At 42.7% G+C, this 20617-nt stretch overlaps 2 protein-coding genes across 6 annotated transcripts in view; one reads left to right on the forward strand and one right to left on the reverse strand.

Moving 5' to 3' along the window:
* The window catches only part of MCM9 (minichromosome maintenance 9 homologous recombination repair factor), a 50444-nt gene that overhangs the window by 15364 nt on the left and 14463 nt on the right, over nt 1–20617 (reverse strand). The window contains exons 8-9 of one of the 5 annotated variants that reach the window (XM_075498635.1): nt 20034–20205; nt 19508–19925 (exon numbers count right to left, since the gene is read on the reverse strand). The exons of 2 other annotated variants lie outside the window; for them this stretch is intronic. In XM_075498635.1, the coding sequence (XP_075354750.1) occupies nt 20078–20205 (128 nt within the window). In that variant the 3' untranslated portion in view covers nt 19508–19925; nt 20034–20077. Of the gene's footprint in view, nt 1–16351; nt 16830–19505; nt 20206–20617 lie in introns of those variants that run through there. 2 more of the 5 variants (XM_075498636.1, XM_075498634.1) reach the window with 2 other exon arrangements.
* ASF1A (anti-silencing function 1A histone chaperone) lies at nt 2000–13542 on the forward strand. The gene is made up of 4 exons (XM_075498645.1): nt 2000–2428; nt 6100–6215; nt 10666–10842; nt 13168–13542. Exons 1-4 carry the CDS (start codon nt 2320–2322, stop codon nt 13378–13380), a joined length of 615 nt encoding a protein of 204 aa, XP_075354760.1. The 5' UTR covers nt 2000–2319; the 3' UTR covers nt 13381–13542.

The following is a 20617-nucleotide window of genomic DNA, read 5'->3' on the forward strand; positions in this document are numbered from 1 at the left end:
TCTCACTTTAAACTAAGGCAATTAAATTTATTTATAAGATTTTGGGTTCCTCTAAGCATTAAGGAAAAATGAAAATTCAAAGATGCCCAAGGATGAAATGGGGGGGGAGGGGGGGGGGATGTGGAGGAGGGGGAAGTTCCCAGCAGGGATCAGTAAATCTACACATGATACACGACCAGGAACATGGCAGGTCAGAAACCCTGCATAACTGTGAAAACGGCCACTCATTATCAACTATGTGCAGCTCCTTTCAAACTTTCTATTCCCTATTTCCCAGCTTCTTCTCTATCTTTAGCCCTCCTTTTTCACTCCAGTGTTCAGCTCAAAATATCCTTGTAGTTGACAAGCTGCGACCAGCCTAAAATCTCCCGGAATGCCATGGCAAGACCTGCCCAAGAATCTGCCCCCCCTCAACTTTCTTTGGTTCAGGGAGGAGAGGCTGCGGAGGCCTTCTCATCACTGCGTAGCCCACCACAGTAGCCGTTTGTTCCCAGCCAGCAAAAAGTTATTGGAAATACATGTTTCCTGATAACATAAGGTGTACTTTAGCTTGTTGCAAGGAATCTCCTCCATTGTGTCCAATCTTTTCTGGTTTCCTGAACTCTGCACTGAACAACTCGGGCAATCAATCATATAACACAATTATAAAAAAACCAAAATAACCTCTAGCCTTGTGTCAGACATATGGAGAATGCTATTAAAAAGTGAAGCAAGCAACAAATCGGGCAAGTATCAGACGATGACATTTCTTTGTAAATACAAACCAAAAGTGTCATCTACTTTCCAAACCTTGCACGGGCTTGGAGATTTGCTGAAGGCCAAGGGCCTCCGCGCCTCAGCGCTGCGCTCTCACCCGCTGCAGGTCTGGCAGCACTCTGCTCCCACCAGCAGGGCTCGGCCTTTCCATGCAGGTGGAAAGATGGCTCCTACATGCCTCCCTGCTGTGCATATTCCACGGCATTCAAGGGCTCCCTGCAGACATTACTACAGCCTGGCTGTGTATTTATTTCCACACAGAATCTCCTCTTGTGGTGAGGGTATACAGCTCGCCCCCCCAAGCCCTGAGCACTTTCTGCTGTTCCCAGCCCACACCCCGGCCTCCACAGAGGCAGGAGGCTTGTAAACTGGTGCTACAGCTGCATGTCACTCCTCCCTATCCCTTGTGTGTGGCAGCCACAAGATGGCTTCCTCTACAAACCTCCTGCTGCCACACAAGATGGCCTCCTCTCTGGGCTTCCTGCTGCTGCACAGGGATACCTGTTGTTTCACAATTTATGTTGTTACCTAAGCCCTTCTTTACAAATATAGGAATGGGATGGCTTTTTGACGGCACGGCTGCATAAAAGACACACTCTGATCCCTCCACAACCCCTCTGAGGGCAGACCTCTCTAGCAGCAGCGAGGTGGATTGGTGGCAGAACTCAGCCCCATGCAGGCAGCCTGTCCACACCTGGGGCACCCAGCACTCCGCCAGCAAACCCCGCTTTATTCAGGGAGCACCCCAGCGAGCAAGGTGCCAGCCGGGCTCCTTCTTATGCCGCCTCCTGGCACACCGTCTTTGGCCAAGAGGTCGGCGCTGTGGGGCTGATCAGGACGGCGCAGCTCCCCTGCGGGGTTGGCCTCTTGCAAGCTGATGGTCCCTGCGCAGCTCCACAGCCCCGAGCCGGGGTGGCCCCGATACCCGCGACCCCATCAGCACCCAGCCCCAGCGAGACCAGCTCACTGCGTCGCCCCGGCCACCTCTGGGCGCAGAAAAAGAAAAAAAAAAAAAAAAAGCCTAAACACACCCCCACACCAGCCCCACGCCACACGGCGGAACCCCGTGGGCGAGTAGGGGCGAAGCCCGCTTGAGCAGGGCCCTCCGCCGGGCTCCCGCCCGCCCCGGCTCCGCCCGGCCGTCCGCGGCCCCGCCCCGCCCGGCGCGGCGCGGCCGTTGGCAGGCCGTTTCCTCCGCGCGCCAGGCGGGGGCGCCGCGGCGAGGCGCCGAGGGCCGAGCGGGAGCGGCGGAGCCCATCTTGCTGCCGCTCGGCGGCCGCGCTCGCGGAGGAGGGCCCTAGGCCGGCGTGCGGCCAATCCGGGCGGGCGCTGGCGGCGAGCAGGGCAGAATGGGCTGTAGTTTAGTGAAATAGGAAAGCTGCAAACAGTGTGGAGTGTTCCTGGTGTAAATAAAAGGGGGAAGAAAAAGTTTCTGCAAGTCGCAGCTCTGCAGCCTCGCTCAGACACTGGCACGGGGGCTTGTGCGTCGCAAAAAACCAACACACTGGACTTTACTGTGCTGCGTTAACACGCTCTTCCTATTGTTTGTGTTTTTTTCAAAATATGGCAAAGGTTCAGGTGAACAATGTAGTGGTGTTGGATAATCCTTCTCCTTTCTACAATCCTTTCCAATTCGAAATCACATTTGAGTGCATAGAGGACCTGTCGGAAGGTGAGTAGATTTTTTCCCGATACGGATTTTGTAACCCCGGGCTCTTAGTTTCAGGGGTTTTAAGGCTTAAACTTTGCACAGGCCTGCTCCTACAATTTAACAGTTTCTCCTTCACCGCATCGCCGTGCCGAGGCGAAGGGATGTGCTCGCCGGCGCCCGAGCTTGCCGGCGGAAAACCGCGCTCGCCGAGCCCGGCGGGGAAAGTTGGCGGCGTTCGCCCGCCCTGGCCGCTGAGCCGGGGCCGCCTCTCCCCGCCGCGCCATCGGCGAGGCGAGCTTCAAGTTGCGAGGAACTTGTTTGAGTGGTGGTAGCCATGTTGCCAGCTTTGTGTGTGCGTGGGGGGGAGCGCGAGAGGGAGAGGGTTAACGGGGCTCGGCTGCCGCGCATCCCCGCGCCCGCGGGGAGAGGGGCTGTTGCGCGGCCGCCGACCCTACGCCCAGGCGTTACTCGGGGCGCGGAAAACGCTCCGCAGCCTGCGCTTCGTTGGCCTCGTGCTCCATTTTAATACTTTAAAAAAAAAAATTAAAAAACCGCTGTGGGAGGCAGGGGCGGGCGGGCTCGCCCCCAGGTGCCGGCAGCTGGCTGCGGCGGCGGGGTGCGGCGCGGTGGGTGCGCGGGGCCGGCGGCACGGCAGGGCACGTTGGCTGCGGGAGCCCTGCCGGTGGGGGAGGGGGCCGGCCGCCAGCCACTATTTTTGGAAGTCACTCGAAAGTTACCGGCTGCCGCCAGAGCGGGGGGCGGCCCCGGTGGCGCCGCCCTGCAGCCGCCCCGCGGGGACCCCCCGCCCGAGTTTGGGGCGCCGGCCGTGCTCCCCGCCGAGGGGCGCGGCGCGCCGCCGGCGGGCTCCCGCCTTCTCCTCAGCCGGGCGGGCCGCGAACCGCCTTCGCCTCGGCGGCGCTCCGCAGCGCCGCCCGCCGGGCCGCCGGCAGGCCGCGCCGCGGCTCTCTGCGGGAGTCGCCCCGAGAGGCCGCGCGTCGCCCCTCGGGCGGGAGTTTTGAACGCCGCGGCCCGGGGCGAGGAAGGCGCGGCGGGCTGGGAGAGGAAACGGGGCGCTCCTGCCCGCCGGCAGCGGTACGAGTGAGGAGGAGGCCGCTCGGCTGGGGCTGCCCGAGAGCGGAAGAGGACAGCTGCCTGGCCCCCGGCGGGGTCCTCGCCCCGGCGGAGACCAGCGCCGCCTGCTCGCCAGGGAGCCCCAGCGGCCTGAGGGGCGAGGGAAGGCAAAAGGAAAACCGGAGTTCGCGGGTGATAACGCCTGGCAGGCTCCCTGTCGTTGCGGTTAAACTTGCCTCACCCTGCCTGCTTCTGTAGCAGTTTTCACTTGTGCGTGCCGGCGGCCTGGTGACAGCGCACTCGGCATGGACGGCTTGGGTTGCTCTCCTCCACCGCCGTTGGGAGGGACGGTCGTGCTGGCGGGAACTTCAGAGGAAGTCTCGTCTGAGCCTGGGATTTCCTCTAGGCCTCTGCTGCTAGTCTCCTGCCCTTTTACAACTGACCAACGCACTAGTTGGAGCTGCCCGTAGCAGGGTGTGCTCCGTGCCCATCTCCAGGTTGCTGACTGGATCTCTCTAGTCAATCTGGCCTTATCTGAGATACAGCATCAGACCCCTCAATGGCAACTGCTGTGGCAGGCAGCAGTGCCCGTCATAGGGGCTCGGCACAAGGCGTTATGCCTTTCCTTCCAGTTGTGCACAGCTGTACGTGATGTGCTCCTCACTCTCTGGATTTACGCTAGAGTTAATCCCAGACAATCGGGATGAGAAGAATTATAGATGGTCTAATGCAAAATTCTCAGTTCCCTTCCCCCACTTAAATGCAAGTTAGACTACAGATTCAAGATAAGCACTGCTGTGTCTTTTACATTAAAAATAAGATTAAACATAGCCTTTCTGTACTTGATGAAAAATTTGCCGTCATTGCCTTAGCTTTCACGTGCTAGTATGTCTATTTACTGTGCTGTTTTCTCTTCAGCCAGTCCTGTGCACCACTGATCTTAAAATTAAATTCATGAACCCAGCCCATTTTTTTTTTTTAAAGTTGTTATTCCGTATCAAGATACCTAAACATCATTTGGATCAACCTATTAAATGTATAATTTAAAACTCATTTTTAAAAACTCCATTTTTCAGTACTAGATACTACTGGTTTAGAATGAACTTTATACTGTTCTCCTAGAATAATGGCACATGATGGTGTGATGATCTTAAGTAGTTTAGCCTAAAAGTTCTCACTTCCTGTACGTGGTAAATTGCACAGATGCTGACAAAAGAGGTCCTTAATTGTCCTGGATGAGTAGCCTGCAGTACTGGCAGTAGCTAGTACTAGATGTTTACAAGGTAAATAAAACCTCTGATACCGTACCTGGCCAATTGTGCTGGGCTGTACAGAAGAGTAAAATCCTTTCCCAAGCCCTGTTAATTATGTTACTTAAACCCCCAAAACCTGCACTGGTGTTACACATAAGTGAGAACAATTCATTAATGAGGAAAGAGAGTTGCAACCCTAAAGCAGCCAACTTTTGTTAAAATGCTAAGTTTTTTCTGTGCTTAAGTTCTATTCCTGCATCAAGAAACCATAATGTAGACGTTTGAATTTTGCAGAGCATAGTAATAAAGTAAATGTAATAGGGTAGAGGTTTGTGCTTTTGCATAGACAATAAGGGCATTGTTCATAAGGGAAGAAAAAAAGAAATATACCATGTAAGTTTTTAAGGTACAGTTTTGAAGCAACAGTTTCATTTTAAAAAAAGTGTTAGTCATGGTTTTCTGTAATGGTACCTGTAATTTTCTTTTTTCCTCTTGTTTAAAAAACCAGAAATCTGTCTTTTAAGATTAGTTCCATATGTGTTTTTGAAACAAAAAGTGAAAGTGAAAAGCTGGCCCAGGAAGAGCTAATGTATGCTAATTTGTAGTTTCAACTTTCAAACACATGTGGTGGAGAGGGTGAGTTAGAAAAGACTGAATTGTAAGAAATGTTTGATTTTGGTGCATTATTTTAAGAAGCAAAATGCTACATTTAATTTTTTTTGCCTGTAATTCCATTTCAGGATGTAGATAAAATCCAAGCGCTAATATCTTTGAGAATATGATCTAATCATACTATCACAATTCTACATACTTCTCAGGTTACCCAAGTTGCATGTGAAGGAATTGGGGCATACAGTTAGTGTGCCTGGTGCTTACACAATGGGTTTTCTTACTCAATTAACTACCTTCCATGGTCTGTATAATTTAAGCTGTGAGGTGTATATGTGGAAGGTGGGAATTTCTTTTTGGGAGGCGAGTCAGTATTCAAGGCATAAATGTGTTATAGGCGTATATAGGCATCGTCTCTGTGCTGCGGCCAGTCCGACAGACTGAGAAAATGCTGAACACAGCTCCCAAAAAGTAAATGGGCCCTGTCCTCTGTATAAAATTTGAAAACGAACCTGACTATGAAAATAGAGGGATTCCTGCAGTACTGACTGACTAGAGAGAGATGGTGGGCTGGTCTGGTTCATGAGGGCTGGGGCAGGCATCAATAAATTTCCCCAGTGGAGACAGGTCCTTATTCCTTTAGGCCTGTTGTGAAAGAAGCAATTTTAGGCTACACAAAACTGTAGATAAGCAAGAGTGGAAGACCCTCAACTGTAATGATAAATAATGTTTGTTCTTTTGATTTTTGTTTTGCTCTAGATTTGGAATGGAAAATAATTTATGTTGGTTCAGCTGAAAGTGAAGAGTATGATCAGGTGTTAGACTCTGTTTTAGTAGGACCTGTTCCTGCAGGCAGACACATGTTTGTATTTCAGGTAAGTTTGATTTAACTGTGTCTTAAAAGGGTTGTGTTAATTTGTTTAAAGATGACTGTATCACACTAAGACACACTTGAAAAATAATGGTAAGCTAGAAAAATATTTCAGTCAGCTCTTCAGGTGTGATACACCTTCCTTTACAGTCTGTTCACGAGCTGGTATTTCTTGCCCCTGATATTTCCATGGTGATATTTTCACTTGTGGTATCAATAATGAGAGTTAGTGATATAAGCACTGTTCCTGTAGCTACTGATAATTTTGACCAGTCTGGTTTAGAAATATATTCTAGATCACTCAGTAATCAAGAGTGCCAGCTACCTGGCTTACACTAGCACCATCAGGCTTAACTCTACTGCAGTTGGTGGCAGTTTCAGATGATCAGGAGCACTAGGTTAATGTAGACAACATCTTCAGAAGATCAGGCCAACAAATTCATTGTAAAACTCAGCCAAAACAGTCAAGAATTCACTTCTATTTGGCAGGATAAGTGTTCAACCATGATGTTTGGCTAAGCATGCTAAATCACAACAAAATATAGCAATTTGTAAAATAAGACAGAATTCCAATGGTAGATAGCAGGCATTTGGGACACAAATGTGTAGATCAAGACTGTCCAACAAACTCTGGAGCATGTGACAGTCCTACAAAATACTGCTGTTAAAGGCAAAAGTTACTAAGAAGGAATAATGAAGGGAAGAAAACGGAGAAAGAGCAGCACTGAGATGGCTTACTAGCCTATTCTGGTTTCCATTTTAAGTGAGTGAGAGGGGAAAATAAACTACAGCAGACTTGCCTAAATTCTTATGGAAGTGGTTTTTGTTTTGGTTTGGTTTTTTTTTAATCAAACTATGATTTAGCTCACTTTTTTTCTCTATTTATCAAATACTAGTATTTGTCTTGTAAACTGAGAGCAAAATCCATCAGCAGAAAAATCAGATTGAAACTGAGTACAGCTTATTGTATAAGAACCATGCTACTTTCCCAAGTATTATACATTCCCTTAACTATTTAATGGCAAATGCATGCTGGAGTCTAAGCATTTTAAAAAAAAAAAGTGCTAATGAATATCCTTTCTTATTTCTCACAGTGATTGTAACTCTTTTAAAATAATATCAACATTTGTGAGGCATCTTGATTAATCCTGTAAGTTCCAGGAAACTTTTTTTTCTTACAGGACAGGCTAAAGGAATAGGATTAGGTTGGAGGTTACATTTATCAACCACATACGTGCAAATCAGTCTTGAAACATTTCTGTTTGGTTTTGGAGCTGGGCCTAATTTTTCCACGCTACACATAAAGCAGATGTGTAACAAATGCATAATTTATTAACAGCTCTTCCATTATCAAGCTATTATAGCTTACGGCATTAATTGGTTAGAAATAGGTGATCCTCTGTTGCCCTCAAAGGGGCTACCTTGTAGCACTATATGCAGAGAAATTAGGTGGTGTTTGCATTTCTAATTTAAAAGATGCACTGTTCTCAATGAAGTTATGAAGATTCATTGTTGATGGTGATGAGAAGGAGCAGGAGGCGGGTGCCTAAAAAGGCATGTTTTGAGAGGCTGTATGATTAGGAAGGCCTTGAAAATTAAATTTATTGGTCTTGCAGTTTCTGTAGGATGGATTAATCGATTGTATCCCAGTTATAAATGACACTACAGCTAAATTAGAAGTAGATATGTAGACATTTTGTTTAGATTGGAATAGGTCCTGTAAGAGAGTCAGTATTCCTTCTGTGTTACATTAAAGTATCCCTTTTATTTCTTATGGAAGTACTGTTGGTCTAAGTATATTAGACTCAAAAGCACTGGATTTCAGGTGAGGGTAAAACTCAGCTAACGTGTATGCAGAAGACCACTAAAAACCATAGTGCTGCAGTTAGCCTTTGCTGATGACTGAAGCTACTTTATTCACCAAACTGAAGCAGCCTGGGAGATAGGGAGAACTAGCAAGGGAAGAGCAGAATGGGGCAAAGCACAGAACTGCAGGAGGCGTGTAATATAAAGAAAAGAGATTGTGTTCACTAGGGACAGCACAAGGAAAGGACCTTTGTGGAGGTGTATAAAATTTTCAGCTAATAAGATGCTGTAGATTTTTCTAAATCGGAAAATGGCTGAAACAGCAAGTAAAATGGAGTACCACGTAGATAAAATACCAAGGATGGTAAAACTACCTTTGTTGAAAAGAAGCTCTCTTTCAGGTTGGGAAGTCAGCCTTACATGCAGAAAGATGGAAAACTATTGTGCTTTTCAGACTTACACAATCAGCCTTTTTTTTTTTTTTAAAAACATTTAAAAATATTTCAATAATAAAGGCCCACAGCTTGGCCTATTTGGTTCTAAATGTCAAGATACATGTATTGAAACCTGATTCCTTCTCTCTGTGCACTTGGGGATTTGTAATAAATTCACAGAAACTTCTTTTTGAGAATATAAGCACATAAATAACTTACTATCTTTAAGTGGGGATATGACCTTACACTAACTTAGCTAGTCTGCAGTAATAGCTATGTGAATAAATGTATCATGTGGAAAAGCAAGATAAATCAAGACAATGTATACATTGAGTGATTTCATAAAATTCTTAAGTAATTTCTAGCATAAGAACGGCACAAGTTAATCCTACTGCCTCTCTTTGCCTACCAAAATACCTACCTGCAACTGCTCACTTATCACTTAGTCATACCAAACTCTTCTTTTGTCTTCCACCTATGTATGATCATGTGTTTCCTGGGCAATTAAGAGGTTTGACATCAAGGCAGGAAGTTCAGAATTTGAGAAAAGTGGTGTTTTTTTTTTCTTTTAAACAGTGTTCAGTGTCTTTTCCACTCAGAGTATTTCCTTGGGTTCACAACTGTATCATAGGATATTACAGGACACAAAATGACAATGGGAGCCTGGAAGAACTAAAATCCCACATTAGGGTGTGAGATGAGTTTCATGGGGGGTTAAATGGAACAGTGTCCTTTTGCAATATATTATTCTGTAACTGCCCATTGTGGAATTTAAAGTAATCAGACGGTCCTGGGCACTGTTAGAACAAGACTACTGAACTAAAGTAGCAATTTCATCTGTATTGGCAGTTCTTGTGATTTCTTCAAGCTTCTACACTTGTCCGGTTCCTTGGTCATCTTTTTCCATTCCCCTATGCAAGTTGTGAAGCCATTTGGTCATTTTCTGTTGCCTTCAGGGCTGGAGGAAGTTGTGTTCTACCTGATTCCCTGGTTGCTTCTCCTCCCCATGGTGGATTTATTCCTGAGAGGTCTGACTCATCTAATTCTTCTGCAAAGTGCCTACAGTTTCTTATAAAAGGCTAGACTCGTTTGAAGGCTTAAAATTGAAGTAGCAAAGAGCAGAAGCCAATGATGAATGACCGCTAGCTCCCCAATTGCACAGGGCTGGAGCATATAAATACTACAGAAAAGTAGGGACCAGAGGGACAGCAGGAATTAATGCCATTCATCCTCTGTCCTAAGGCAAGATTTGTTACACCTGAACCATTCTAACATACATTGTTAATACCAACTTGTACTCACAACACAAGTGTCCATTGTTGGCTTCAGATCTTCATGTAAAATTGTAAATATGAAGCTGTTTCGTTTATGCTTAGGTTGCTGTGACTTTAAATCCTACAGCAGAATGAGGCATCACATTTTATCAATAAATGTGTAGTTAGGAAGCATTTTAAGGGACTGATGTGAGCCACATTTGCGAGGCAAATTTTATTGATTATTAATAACTGCAGACCCATGGTAAGTGAGGACGTTGAAGATGATTATAAGAGTTGCCTATTAATTAGGATTGCATCCTTGCTGAAAATGTCAGATATCTTAGAGCGTTGATGCATTTAACTGCATACATTTTAACAAACACAGGAATGTGGAAGGATGCAAGAGAGAGTTTATTCCTTTCCTAGAAATCTGTGGGACAGCTCAAAGCTCACTGTAGCCTGTCCCTGCTCTTCTTGCTGAAGTATAAATTGCAGTCTGTATTTTTAAGGGTTTAGTTCTTGTTAAAAACACACATACAGATGAATTCAACCTCAGAGGTACAAAAAAAACCCCCAAAACCCTAACTCTACTAAATTACCAAGATGGGCTGGAGAACAATGGCACTGTAGAATTGGAGGGACGTTAGTACACTTGTTCGAACAACAGTTCAGCTGATCATATATTTAAAAGCAGTTTTGGATGAAAGCTGTCTAATCACCCATGAGAAATGTCAGCACACAATATTACTGTATTCTCAGTAATTCTGTCTCTAGAGGATAGTGTCCTAAATTCAGGGTTGATGTTGTTGTGAAAGCAGGTATATTTTCTGGTTAACGTGAAGAACAATTTTAAATACAGTCACTACTCAGCTGCTAAGACATACTACTTAAGATTCCCCTGCTAGAAAGGCATGTGGTATCAATTTTATTTTAATCCATCCTTCCCTTTCACATTTAGGCTGATGCACCGAACCCAGGGCTTATTCCAGATGCAGATGCAGTAGGTGTAACAGTTGTGCTAATTACATGCACCTATCGAGGTCAAGAATTTATTAGAGTCGGCTACTATGTAAACAATGAATATACTGAAACAGAGCTGAGAGAGAATCCACCAGTAAAGCCAGATTTTTCTAAGGTAAGGCATGTTTTGTTCTACTCGTGTATCAAAGGTATGCTTACAGAAAGAGGTTTTTAAGAAACAGAACCAAACCCCAGGTGATTCCATAAAGTGCACAGAATGAGGCATCAAATAATGGAAAAGACTTAGGGGAACAAACTACAAGTGCCATGTAGTTGCCATAAATTTGGAGAACATTAAGAAACCTGCAACAGTTTCCACCAGCTTGAAGCGTCCGCTGAACTTCGTTATTATTTTCCACTTGACTGTGTGAAATAAACTGTTGGGTTCCCTCTACCTGCACCACTATTGACAAAGCGACTCTGTTCTTCAGAAAAACAGAATAATGTTTTTTCTAGGACAGTCAACCTGGAACTAAGTTTTAAGTATTAATTTAACACAGTTGTTATCCAGCTGTTTTAGTGTTAGAGCTGCAGTTTGTGTAAAACAGTAACAAACAAACTGAAGAACAACTTATGTATAAAATGAGAGAAGATGGGTAACCTGGTAAGAACAGGTTGGATGATTATCCGATCAGTGGACAACTTGACCAAGGAAGTATACAGATTAAGTTTAAAAAAATATATATCCTTCATGGTAAAAATTAAACCAGGACTAGAATTAAAAGATGTGAAATAGAATTATTTTGAACCTAACCTTGAGAAGGCTCAATTAAACATCAAAAACTAGTCAAAATCCTGTGAAATACTCTACCCAGGCAGACTCTCTACAAACCAACAAGGTTCTATACAGCATCCAGGTTTGTTTTCATGGAAGATTTTGTGGAGTTGGGTTTTCTCTTTATGAAAGCTGACATACATGTGTACACACTTATGTTCCAAAGTTGTGTGATAGTGAAAATTTTGTTATTTCTCAAATTTGCATGAATTATGTGACTGGATATATGAAGAAATGAATGGGATAATGCAGGTACTGTCATGACTAGTACAGATATAATCCCTGTAGTCCCTGAAACTGATCTCCAAATGTAACTAAACTGAATTGGTATGTAAATTGGTTTTTAAAAGTCGCTAATGATTTTCTATGCTTAAATTAATTTTCAGGGATCAGATGCTCAGTATGTTCTCAAAATTTGAAATTACTGTTAATTTTGAGGATTCTTAAACTTATAATCTGTTCCCTTTTTTCTTTCATTTAAATCATGTACTTATTTGTTATTTTGGATGTGAATGCCAGAATGTTGACTTCCTTTAAGCACTTGAATTTAGAGATGCCTAGAACTACTTGTCTTAATTCTCTGATTTGCTTATGTAAAAAGCTTGCTCTGCTTCTATGAAAAAGAAGAACAGCAAAAGCTATCATGTATTTGTATAAAAAGTCCTTAATGTGACTTTGGGACAGAATTTAAACATAAGTAGAATAGAAGGGTATTAAACATATTTAATTGTATGTGATGGGTAATAGACCCTACTAGGTTCAAAAAAAGAAATGGTTTTGTTAGTTTGCATAAAGGGTTGGGAAATATTTAATGAGAGTGCACTTCCTTGGAGAATGAAATCAGTTTTACTACCAAAGCAAACTTTTCCCGTGATTGGTCTTAACTTTCATAATGAATGGCCAATGGTGGTAAGTTGCCATCCTCCAGAGTTAACTATATATTATCTTGAAAATGGTAAAAGATTAAGAGAAAGTGAGCGTTTTCTTTTTTGCTGCGTACGTAAACAAATACAACATGTTTTCAAAGGAAAATGAAGGCCAGCCATGAGAATAAAATACATGACTTATGTCTAGGCATGTCCACTGCCACAATATTAATACCTTCAAAATTTAAGTAATGTCTTTACTTTAAAGTTTTAGTAGACAAATTAAAATTCAGTTAGTGAAATCAATCTAAAGCATGGTAATTTAATTTAAGGAAAGGTTGTACTCTTAAATGAAGACAGTTGATGGAATTGATACAATTATTGCAAACACCATAAAGTTGATGCAAAATTTTATGAAGTACTGTGGTTTGCAAAAATCTTTGTGGGGGTAGTCATTTGCTTTACTAAAAGCTGGCTAAAATAATAAACACTTGCACTTTACTTGCAGAGTTCTCATACAGCCTTGAACTCAAGGAACAGTTAAACATACCGACTCAAGAAAGCAGTTACTTTGCTGAGTAGGATATTAGAGTAAATGAAGGAGTGGTCTGTTTTTGTAAGCATGTTTCTGATCCATAGATAGCAGCTACAGATTCACATTTATATGAATTACCTTTTCAAACAAATTATTTTACATATACAAGGCTATGGGGAATAAAAGGAAAAAAAATCTGTATGCATGTGCACTCCAGTTTGAGATGTACACATTACATAATCCATGTATTTTCTTCTCTCCCAGCTTCAAAGGAATATTTTGGCATCTAATCCCAGAGTCACAAGATTCCACATTAATTGGGAAGACAACACTGAAAAACTGGAAGATGCAGAGAGCAGTAACCCAAATCTACAGTCACTGCTTTCTACAGATGCATTACCTTCAGCATCAAAGGGGTGGTCAACATCAGAAAATTCATTAAATGTTATGTTAGAATCTCATATGGACTGCATGTGACTAACCACCATCATTTTGGTACTGTACATGTGTTAAACTGTAAAAACAATGAGAACTATTTCCCTCAAATTCCATAAGTACATAGTTGACACACAATGTGAAGAACTTGTTTTAAAACATCCTGTAGAAAGTTTATAAAAAAAAAAAACCAAACAAAACAAACCAGTATTTGAGCAAATTGTGGAATATAAATACAACTATTTTTAAGTAATTGCCTTTTTTCTCTAATGTGTTATTCTATGTGGTCTAAACCAAACCTGATTAAAGTATACATATTCTTCCCCCCTCCCCCTTTATTTTGTAAGCACTATTAAAAGCTAAAAACCTGAACGTTAAAACCTTCGGGCAAAATGAAGGAATAATGCCATGTCCTCATCTCTGAGATCCAGATTGCCAAATATAAAGTGCCCTTTAATAGCAGCTTAAGAACAAAGCTGTCATTAGATGAAGTGAAAAGAAAAAAAGTTATCTTTTACCAAAAAAAAAAAAAGTCCAAAAATGTCCCCTTGCTGTGAAAGCAGGCAGCACAGTATAATTTTAGGTGCAAGCTTCTTTTCCTTTCAAGGCACATACTTGTTACTTAAAGCATGCAATTTGAGATTTACCATCTGCTATCTTGGATTTTAGGATTTTTTTTTTTTTTTTAAATCTGCTGCTGCTGTTCAGTCAAACTGTGGTTTGTTAAGGACAGTGTTTCATGTGAATTTGGGTGGGTATCTCAGCAAAGAAGCCTTTTTCAGCCACCCTAATAGCACACACAATTGCTTGGAAGGTTCCAAGCAATTACTAGAAAATTTAAGCATCAAAAGGAATAGCATGAGAATCCAAAAAGTGCTCTTCTGCAAGATTATTACATAGAACTGCTGGGTTGGTACATTTATTTTCAGATATGCTTTATTCTTGTAGTCTTTTTAACTAGTAATAAGGAGTTCAGAAGCTTTCTTTCAGTTTTTTTGAAACATCTGGAATTTAAAACTTTTCTGTTTTCTCTCTACCCTTTAAGGCAATCCTATGCACTGGTATAAATCAAGATTCAAACCCTGTTGTGGCAGGCATGACACACTCAAGAATACATTGCCTGCCCTGAAGCTCTTGCACTGAGACATCCCTATTACCTGAGGCATCCCTGAAGATAAAAAGAACTAGGCAGTAAATTGTAAGGACTTAAGACATTATTACGACACTAACAATTGAGTTATTCCTTCCAATCCTCATCAGCCTTATGGGTTTCCTGTGATTATATGTGCATTTAAAATTGTAACCTGTCGTGGCAGGTTACAAGAACATAGTTCTGCTAGTTACAAGTAACTGCCGAAACTGTGAACCCTTGTAGGTTCCAGGCTCTTAAAAAAAGGTAAATTTCACAATGACTGACAGTATAGCTCTGAATAAAAATAGAACACTTTCTCTTCTCTTTTTGCATTTCTAATAGCGATGAAGATGTCCCAAGCAGTTAGCACTTCTGTCTTTTCACATCATTAGTGAAATTGTCTTAATTTCTAACATGTATATTTTTTAAACCAGAAAGGAATGTATATGCACAGGTTTCTTTCTTGTATGGAAACTCAGCAGCACATATGATAGCTTAATGAATTAATGAAATCCATTAATACTTGGAACCCTCATTCTAATGTGTGGTCTTGAAAATCTCTCTGTAATTGTTTAAAATTATGATTGGCAATTTAAAAATAATAACACTCTAGTATCTGTATGACTTAACACAAAGAACTGGTCCCCCAAACCAGCAGTTGATTCACTTGAGGGCTGAAATTATGTGAACTTTTAAGAAAGATCTTTTGATTTTCGACTATATTGTAACTTTAAGGTCTACAGTGACGTTTTGAGGTTTTTCATGCACTTTATTGTTCTATTTATAAATCTATTTAAGATATCTTTTAAATGTAAGCATGTAAACAAATTAGTCATCTGCTGAAAGACTGGCAGGCTAACAAAGTCTGCCTTGAGCTAAGGCTACTGTAGTAGTATTTCAATTGAAGATGAAAACACAATCAAGTACAAGCTGTAATGAGAATCCATCCATTAGTAGCATGAAGGCTTCTTAGAAGCATATGCCATAAAGTGATGGAAACAAAACTGTATTACTGCTATTGCAGAATCAACTACAAAATACAGTCAGCAAAACTACCCAGTCACCCAGCAAACCAATTAATTTAGAGAAATCAGACAGTAAAGATCTATTGTTCTGTTTAGGAGAATAAGAGTCAACTGCGCACGTGAACTCGGGTGCAATAAACTTCAGGCTAGATCGGATGGCATGATGCTGCAGTAGATCTTGGTACCACCTTACCTGATACACTAACACATCCTAGATATAACCGACACACCAATTACAGGAAAAAGAATAACCCTACTTGGGTTGGTGCTTGGTGAAAACTGGAGAAGAACAACCATACCTCATGAGAGCACCTCATGATCTTTGCAAGACAAGCAGTCTGTCTATGCTTTTTGAGAGACTGGATGCCTCTCAGGTCTTCTACGACTTTGTCCAGATCTTAGCAGTCCATACACACTGTCTACTGAATATCACGTTTCCTGGCAAAATCACATTCCAGAGACATGGAATTTGAGAAACCAAATTCCAGTACTCCAGAGGCTTCAGGTCTGATCATTAGGCAACATCACAGCACAAACTTAGTGGTATTAAAAGATACAATGCATTATGAGGCATCTCTGTAAAGACTTGTCCCTGATCTCTGAAAGTTTTGAAACAGCGAGGCTATATGCATGACATATAGACAGCACAGCATTACAATTTCAAGGTCAAAGATGAGTTCACCTTCCCACGAACCTCAGCTTGCAGAGACCACCAAGATGGAAGGGAATGCTACAGATTCTGTTGACAGGACTGGTGATGCATCTCACTATTTTTACCTCAGCTAGACAGACTCGGTTCCATTAGAAGATTGTCATAATGCTTTATCAGAGGTTATTCATGTACAAAGAAGTAAACAGATCAGACAAGGTAGCATTAGGGATGAAAAACATGGGTGGGGGTTTTTATATCTAGCTTGAAAAACACTTGTCCCTTCATCTTACAGTCATTGTGATTTATTCATGCATCACCTTCAGTGTGAATTACTATGACACTCTTGAGTTGGAAGTGGGCAAAAAGGCTCCAGCTCCATCATAATGGAGGCTGGTGAAATTTAACCTCTCCAGTGGCTTTACAAAGCTCCACTGAAAAAGCCAACGCTTACTACCAATCTTCAAGAGTGCAGCAACTCAGAACTTTGCTACAATAACCACAGTAGCTTAGTTTATAGCTTGCCAGACAAGCTGTATTCCTGCGATGTGAGCGACAAAGTCACAAAGACAAATCTGATATCTGACCTTCCATTATTTGTAGGGCCTTAACTGCTGATTTTCTGGAAGTCAGCTCAGACTGGAGGCTAGCCACTTGCAGCTGTACAAAGACTGTCGACTGCCATCTGAAAATGGTGGTAGGGAAGGAAAAAAACCAAAACACCTTATGTACACCATGTACACTCCTGGCAAATCCTCATCTACCAGAGACAGAAAAACAGCAAAATTAACTAAATCTCGTGGCTTCTGTCTCGGCAGCTGTAAGAGGTCCTTCACATACTTACTTAACTATACCCTACCCCTTTTCCATAGCACAGTGGTCTGCAAGCGTGCAGATTCTTTTCTTTTTGATGGGTTAATTGTTCCTGTTGTTGCTAGCTGGAGAGCTCTGCTCAGTGCCAACTGGGAAGATGCAACAAAACTCACTACTACCTATAAGGGCTGGCAGTGTGGGGGACTACTCATACTAGGCCTTCCCATTTGTATTTATGTTTCCAGTTAAAGTTCTGCTTCTTAAGAGCTGGTCTTGTAGTGTGTGATATGAGAGCTGGGCTGCAGAAAACAGGTGGAGGGATTTTTGCTTGATTTTTGGTCTAGGCAAAGAAGAATGTCTAAGGAAGAAGAGCCAGCTGGAGTCACTAGGGAGGCTTTGTTAAAGGCAAACCCCAGGTTTGTATCTGGAATCTAGAAAGCAAAGGCCTTTTCAGGAGGGGATGGAAGGAGGATATACTTCAACACTTCCAACTTTTGGTAATGCTGGCTTGGAGGCATGGCTGGGTATGCATTGTCCATGGCATGAGGGACATGTCCATGTGATTGGCCTCCCTGCAGACAGAGAAAATCATAGGAAGGAGGTGTGTGTGCTGCAAAAGGGCTATACCGGATGTGAGAGACAACAGCTATGTGCAAGTAGTGTTAAGAACTGGCTGAAATGTCAGGAACTTTTAAGGAGTTCTTGGGCCTCCCTCCAAAACACCCCTGGACAACAAGATAAGGAGGCCTACCTTTCAAGATAAGGGGATCCTCCAGTTTGTCCTATCTCACTAGAAAGGTGTGGCAGACCTACACCGATACAAACTGGGAAGAAGCAGGGGCTTTATGGTATGGTAAAAGGGAATCCTGAAGACATAGGATATCCATCCAAAAATCAACTGCTTGAAATGCCTGTCATTTCAACAATAGGACGAAAAAGTCTGATGAAGGCCTGCCTGGATGTATTATGCCAGAAGTGCGTAAGACCTGACACCCAGCCAACATGACGAAGGTGATGCTCCTGCAGTATTTCCTGTCCATCCTAACTACAGGTCTTCAGATACAGATGTATGAATAGGCCAAAATTTCTTAAGACAGGTATCTACTCGGCTAAATAATTTTTTGCATGCAGGTAGTCAAGGTAAACTCTGCCTCAGACAAAGCCATCTTGGAGCAACATTACTGAGAGGAAATTAAGGGAATTTAAGGATCTGCAAGAGATGAGACATTGCTACAGATGTGGCGTATCTCTGATGAGGTTTGATCACAACTTCAAAATTCATTCCTTCAAGAAGTCTAGCAGACTTCCTACAGAGTTAAGGCCTCTTCAACTTGAGGCCCAACTGTTTAAGGAACAGCCAATGAAGTCATGCTCTCAGAAAAATATTTTCAAGGTACATGCTGATAGAAAATACTTCAAGTTCATGTACAATTATGAATGTTCAGGAAAACAATGAAGAATCCTGTGGTAGAATTGAAGATCCAAAAAAAAGTGGCCTAAAGGCTGCATCTCTATTAATAACCTGATCAGGGCCAGGGTATGGATCCACAGTGGTAAACTGTTAGCATGTTCCCTGGCACTGCCTTGGCCTGTATCAACTGAGGAATGCCCAGGGACAGTTTGGAGATCTACAAAGAGGGAAAATGTCTCCAGTTTCAGTGTCTTGCCTACCTCAGGATACTGACACCACACACTCTATTCATAACCGTAGCTGGATGGCTCCTGTCAACCACTTTGAATTGGTTTCTAATGGCTCAGAAGAGAGACAACTGTCAGCACCTGAAGCCTGCCTAGCAGGGAGAGGCTTACTATGAAAAAGAAAAATGGTTGTTTCCCCTTGAGTTAGTTACCTTCAATGAAAAGAAAAAAAAACATAATAGCAAACAGCTGTTGGCATGATACGGACAATGTTAGATGTTGCAAAATGTCAGCAAAAAAGCAGTACTCTCAAGGCTCTGTAGAGGCTGTAACAGGAGAGGCCAGAAGGCTGCATTTCATGCAGCTCAGGAAGGCATATTGTACAGAACTGGAGAGCTGGAGAAACAGCTGATAGTCTCCCAGATTTTTAGACAAGCTGTTCTAAATACAGTTCACAAAATTCTTTAAGCAGTCCATCTGTGGAGGGACACAACACCAAACAAAACTTTGGAGAAATCTGAACAGCCAAATGTGCACCAGGATGCAGCAGAATGACTCTGGCCCAGTTGTCCACGAGCTCCAGACCCAGCAGCAGCACACGTGTGTTGGTTCCTGTCTTTATGGAGTCAAACACACCACTCGATTCCTGCAGATCTCAAGCTTCAGGGGAAAGCAAAGTATTTTCTTACTAGTGATTATCTCATCCAATTATGCACAAGCAGCACTATGGCTCTGGGGACTGCAAAACAGTTGGTTAAACTCAGTGGTAAGGTGGGAACCAACAGAGAGAATTCATTAAACCTCACCAAGTCTCTTTTTTTCTGGAAAACGATGTATCGGTACCTGAATGACTCCCTGCCTTTCTCAGATGAGAGGCCGGGGGGGGAATGAACCAGGGCTTTACAAAAACTAAACACTGTGTAGACAGAACCAGACAATGGGACAGATGGTTCCCCCATCTTTTATTTACAAATCAGAAAGTCCTATAGCGGTCAAAGAAATTTTTGCCATTGAGTTGTTGAATGTAGGCTGGCCTTCTGGCTGCCAACTTTCATTAAAGAGATATGGGAGGAACAAGCCCTGGTTCCTCATAGAAGTCATAAACTTGCAGAGAACTCTCAACAGAAAATCTCTACTAAGTGTTCGCAAGAAAGGCAACCTAATAAAACAAGTAAACTCAGAAACTCTATCTAGAGAGTGGAGGTAAAGTTCTGGTTTTACCCACAACAGAGAATAAATTACTGGTCATTTGTAAGGGCTGTTTGCAGCAAGCAGTCGACTTGAGCCTGTCAGTGAGATAAGAAAGTTGAACATCTTCCATACCGATTCACTAGAACAAGAAAGCAGGGTGTTAGCCTGGGTCAAACTTTCTGAATCAGGCGAAACCCACCTGATGAAGCACAGACTTTGTTTAAAAAGTGTTGGGGGAGGCAGGCACCTGCTTGAAAGAGCAGAGGCCCAACACCAAATCAAGCTGCGGAGTTAGGTTGCTGTTTTCTGATATTCTGCAAGGCAATTCCAGTTAGGTCCGGATGGAGTAACGGGCTGCAGTGGGCACATGACACCACAGGGCCCCAAAGGATCATAGTGGATCTCAAAGCACATGATACCTAAGGTAGAGCAGGAAAGAAAGAGAATTTTGGCACAAAGAGAATGTTAATGATCTGATACGCTGTCCTGGTACCAATAAACGCTTGTACAGAAAACCAGGGAAAACTGATACAATAGACAGTTTTGGAAGCAGAATTAGAATTCTGCTTCCAAAATAGCTTGTGGAAGCTATTTTGTGGAAGTTCATAAATAGCTTGTGTCCTAAAACAGCACCGATAGGTAAAGGATACAAGACGTGTTAATGCACAAGATCTTACCAAAGGTTGGTTAGATATCAGCAGTTTTCTCTAAAAGAGGAATCCAAATGGAAGACAGCTTTTAGCACTTCTCCAGGGTTTACCAAATCTCAGGCCTGTCTTTTGGCCTGTGTGGACTGTAATCCCAGATCCAGCAATTAAACTGCAATCCAGG

This window comes from Mycteria americana, chromosome 3 (genome assembly GCF_035582795.1).
Source record: "Mycteria americana isolate JAX WOST 10 ecotype Jacksonville Zoo and Gardens chromosome 3, USCA_MyAme_1.0, whole genome shotgun sequence".
Taxonomy (NCBI): Eukaryota; Metazoa; Chordata; class Aves; order Ciconiiformes; family Ciconiidae; genus Mycteria; species Mycteria americana.